Below are 5,350 nucleotides of genomic sequence, written 5' to 3'. Positions count from 1 at the left end.
GTATTTTAAACTTGTTATTATTAGTCATTATTCAAAAACTCTAAACTTTTCATTATTAGTACCTTTTAAATATGACATTATGACACATTAAACTTGTCATTACCTTTTAAACCTGTCACCATTAGTGTTCCATACTTTTCATTATTAGTACACATTAAAGTTATCATTTGATAGTACTTTCTAGACTTCTCATTATACGTATATTCTAAACGTATGTTCTAAATGTGTCTTCAACTTGTCATTATTACTATGTTCTAAACCTGTCATTAATAGTTCATATTAAATTTATCATTATTAGGACGTTATCATTAGTATATTCTAAGTCTGACAATCTTAGTATATTTTAAAGTTGTCATTATTCTAACCTTGTCATTATTATTATAAATCAAACTAGTATATTCTGAACATATCATTATTAATATATTCAAAACTCGTTATTATTAGTAAACTTATCATTAATAGTATATCCTAATTATTATTAGTAGTATATTCCAATTTTGCCATTATTAGTACACATTGAATTTATCATTTTTGGTAGTATCTTCTAAACCTTTCATCATTAGAATATTGTAAACTTATCATTGTAAGTATACATCAAAGATATCATTATTAGTACCTTTTAAACTTGTCATCATTAGAATGTTTTATACTTTTCATTATTAGTACACATTAAAGTTATCATTAGTAGTACTTTCTAAACTTCTGTATATACTAAACATGTCCTCATTGGTATATTCTAAACTTGTCATTAATACTTCAAATCAATTTTATCATTAATAGGACGTTCTAAACTTATCATTATTAGTATATTCTAAACTTGGCAATATTTGTATATGTTAAAGTTGTCATTAAACCTTATCATTATTGTTATCGTTTAAACTAGTACATTCTAGACATTCTAAAATTGACATTATGATTATGTTCTAAACTTATCACTAGTAAAAATTAAAGTCATAAATACCTTCGAAACATAGCATTAACAGTACCCTTTAAATTTGATATTATTAGTATATTCTAAACTCGTCATTATTAGTTATCATTAATAGCATCATTATCGGAATATTCTAAACTTGTCATTATTTAGTACACATCAAATATGTCATTAATAGTACCTTTTAAACTTGTCATCATTAGAATGTTCTATACTTTTCATTATTAGTACATATTATAGTACTTTCCAAATTTCTCATTATACGTATATTCTAAACATGTCTACATTGGAATACTCTAAACTTGTCATTATTAGTATGTTCAAAACTTGCCATTAATAGTTTATATTAAATATAACATTATTAGTACATTCTAAACTTGGCAATATTAGTATATGTTAAAGTTGTCATTATTATTATAGTTTAAACTAGTGTATTCTAAAGATGTCGTTATTAGAATATTCAAAACTCGTCATTATTAGTAAACTTATTAGTAATAGTATTTTCTAATCTTTTCATTATCACTATATTCCAAGTTTGACATTATTAGTACACATTAAATCTATCATTAGTAGTACCTACTAATCTTATTTTTATTAGTATTTTCTAAACCTGGCATTATTAGTGTGTTCTAAATTTATTTTTCATGAAAATTAAAGTCATTAATAGCACCCTCTACACTAATCAATAATTAGAATGTACTATTAATGATAACTTTAATGTGTACTAATAATGAAAAGTATAGAACACTCGAATGGTGACAGGTTTAAAAGGTACTATTAATGATATCTTATAATGACAAGTTTAGAACATTCTAATAATGACAGATTTAGAAGATACTATTTAGAATACTATTTAGAATGATTATTAGAATATACTGATAATGATATGTTTAGAATATACAAATGATGACAAGTTTAGAAGATAATATTTATAACTTCAATTTTTACTAATAATAACAAATTTAGAATATACTCATAATAACAAGTGTGCGATTAATGATCAATCTTATTTGCACAAATAATGTCAAATTTAGAATATGGTAATAATCGGTACTTTTGATCATTTTATTGTGTTGTAATAATGTCAAGATTAGAATATAATAGTAATAATAACTTTATTGTATATAGCAATATCTATAACGAGTACTATTAAAGAAAGTTTAGAATATACTAATAATGACAAGTTTAATGTGTCATAATGTCATATTTAAAAGGTACAATCAATTTAAACTTTAATGTGTACTAATAATGAAAAGTTTAGAGTTTGAATAATGACTAATAGTAACACGTTTAGAATACACAAATAATGATTACTAATTAATGTTTGAATTATACTAATAATGACAAGTTGAAAAGGAATTATCAATGATAACTTTAATATATTCTAGTAATGACAAGTTTAGAATATACGATTAATGACACTTTTTAGGTACTTCTAATAAAAACTTAATGTGTACTAATAATGACAAATTAAGATTATGGTATTAATGATCATTTTAACGAGTGCAAGTTTAGGATATACCAATAACGACAAAATCAGAAGATTCTTTTAATAATAACTTAAATATGTACTAAAAATGACAACTTTAGAATATACAAGGTTATGCAAGTTTGGAATCTCCTATTAATGATAACATTAATGTGTACTAACTATAAAAGTTGAGAATATACTATTATGGGTAAGTTTATAACATACTAATAATGACAAGTTTAGAAAGTACTATTAATGGAAAGTTTAATGTATAGTGATTATGATACATTAAGAATATACTTATAATGACAAGTTTAGAACATACTAATAACACTGGTCAACAGCAATTTTTCATCAGGGATTTTATGTGGTGTTTGATATGGAGTTTTGTCCGCTGATTTCGAAAATGTAATCAGTTTCCTTCTATCAGGCACAATTTTTCTGATGAGATAAGAGAGGCATATAACGCCGATCAGGATCATCGCTACATGTAATCGTCTTATACAGGCAAGTTCTGATTGGCATTTCATAACCAATTGTGTACATTATGTAATTTCATGTTCATCGTTATGATTTTAGATAGCTGAGTTGAGCATTTTTCACAAAATATTTAAAAATATTTCGCTGATCATCTATTGAACCTTCAAAATTTTTCTTTTTGCTTCAGGTGTCCAGCCATCTTCATCATCATCATCATCACCATCACCATCACCAAACTCAATTCAGGATGTCAAGGCATTGCAAAAGCAGCCCTGATATATTTTGCTATGTCTGTGGTTCATTTACTATCAAAGCTCAGCAACGTGTCATCACAACTGAAATCAAGAATATTTACCAGTTATACTTTGGATGCTCTCTTGGGGATCAAGATAAGAGTTGGACACCCCATATCATCTGCTCAGCTTGTTCAAATGGACTAAGGGATTGGCTTAATAAGAGAAAGAGAGCAATGCCTTTTGCAGTACCTATGATATGGAGAGAACCAAAGGATCATTTCACGGACTGTTATTTTTGCAAGGTTAATGTATATGGGTTTACTGCAAAGACTAAGCATAAGATTGTGTATCCTAACTTGGAATCAGCAAGAAGACCAGTACCACACAACGATGATGATCTTCCTATTCCAGTGCCACCAGAGAATGGCCTTCAGATGTCTGACGATGTTTTTCTTGAGGAATATACTGCTGATGAGGAAGAAACCGAAGTGGATGAAGATTTCGTGACTGAAAATGAAGGTGAACCCCAGAAATTTTCTCAAGGAGAGTTAAATGATTTGGTGAGAGACTTGTCGTTATCGAAGGATAAAGCTGAACTATTGGCATCTCGTCTACAAGAAAGGTGTCTACTTAAGAAAGACGTTTGTATTACTTATTTCAGAAAGAGAAACAAGAATCTGACCTCTTGCTTCTCTGTTGATGGACCGCTTTGTTTCAGTAATAACATTGATGAGTTATTCCGCTGTTTGTGTCAACAACATGTTCCATCTGAATGGCGCTTATTCATTGATTCATCTAAGAGAAGTCTCAAGGCAGTACTACTACACAACGGCAATAAGAAACCATCCATTCCCGTAGGGCATTCAGTACACATGAAGGAGTGTTACGAGAACATGCATGTACTTCTCAATGCCATAAAGTACACAAACTACAGGTGGAAAATATGTGGAGACTTGAAGGTGATTGGAATGTTGATGGGAATGCAATCAGGATTCACGAAATATTGTTGCTTTTTATGCCTATGGGACAGTCGTGCAACTGCTAAGCACTATGTGCAATCAGAGTGGCCCCTGCGAAAATCATATGAACCGGGGGTTTCTAGCGTCCAGAGTAAGCCACTTGTAAACTCAGAAAATGTTCTCCTTCCCCCTCTTCAAATAAAGCTTGGCCTCATGAAACAATTCGTGAAGACACTTGCCAGGAAAAACTCTGAAAGTTTTGAATACGTGAAGGCTAAGTTTACAAAAATCACTGAGGTAAAACTGAAGGAAGTCGTATTTGTAGGTCCGCAGATAAAGGAACTCCTGAAGGACAACAACTTCCTCACAACACTGGATGAGACTGAGCTTAAAGCCTGGGAATCTTTCAAATGGCTCTGTGAAAACTTCCTAGGCAACAAGAAATCTCCAGAGTTTAGAAATGGCGTGAAATGTCTTCTAGACTCCTATGCTGCAATGGGCTGTCGGATGTCACTGAAAGTACATTTTCTTGATTCACACCTGGACTTTTTTCCAGAAAACCTTGGGGCAGTATCTGATGAGCAAGGGGAACGCTTCCATCAAGATATTGCATCAATGGAACAACGGTATCAAGGATTTTGGAATGCAGGAATGTTAGCTGACTACTGCTGGATGTTATACAGGGATGACCCTCAGAAAAAACACCAAAGAAATTCCAAATCTCAAAAATTTTAAGTGGTAATCCTTTAGAGTACATTCTAACTTTGTTTTGTGCAAAACAGTTTTGATTTTGTACAATAAAATGCCATGGAAGTGTCATATCTTGTATTCAATATACCTTATAGATATGCTTTACATTCCCTGTACTTTAAAATAACAGGTATCTGTAACATCTAAATGTGACCTGATAGGGAAAAACGGACTTCAGATTCTTAATCAGCATAAAAAATTAACACAAAAAAGTTAGTTTGCAACTCTGATGATTAAAAAAAGTTTCATTTTGTTGACTAGTGTAATGAGAAGTTTACAAGATACTCTTAATAATAACTAATACTAATAATGATGATTATAGAACATGCTAATAATGATCATATTAAAGATACTATTAATGAGAACTTTAAAGTGTACTATTAATGACAAGCTTAGAATATACTAATAATGAAATTTTAGAATAATCTATTAAAGGTAACCTTTAAGTATACCAATAGTAGCAACCTTAGAATATGTAGGTACATGTTGAGAAAGTACTATTAATGATAACTCTAATATGTTC

General features: G+C 29.8%; 1 protein-coding gene across 1 annotated transcript; it reads left to right on the top strand.

The window, feature by feature from the left end:
• Positions 1-2,829: 2,829 nt before the first annotated feature.
• Positions 2,830-4,963, top strand: LOC143039683 (uncharacterized). Its single transcript, XM_076209921.1, has 2 exons — positions 2,830-2,909; positions 3,070-4,963. Exon 2 carries the CDS (start codon positions 3,130-3,132, stop codon positions 4,810-4,812), a length of 1,683 nt encoding a protein of 560 aa, XP_076066036.1. The 5' UTR covers positions 2,830-2,909; positions 3,070-3,129; the 3' UTR covers positions 4,813-4,963.
• Positions 4,964-5,350: the final 387 nt, after the last annotated feature.

Source organism: Oratosquilla oratoria, chromosome 27, assembly GCF_046742065.1.
Source record: "Oratosquilla oratoria isolate Oo_2021 chromosome 27, ASM4674206v1, whole genome shotgun sequence".
Classification (NCBI taxonomy): domain Eukaryota; kingdom Metazoa; phylum Arthropoda; class Malacostraca; order Stomatopoda; family Squillidae; genus Oratosquilla; species Oratosquilla oratoria.
The sequence above is the reverse complement of the archived record's forward strand: the minus strand, read 5'-3'. Positions and strand labels throughout refer to the sequence as shown.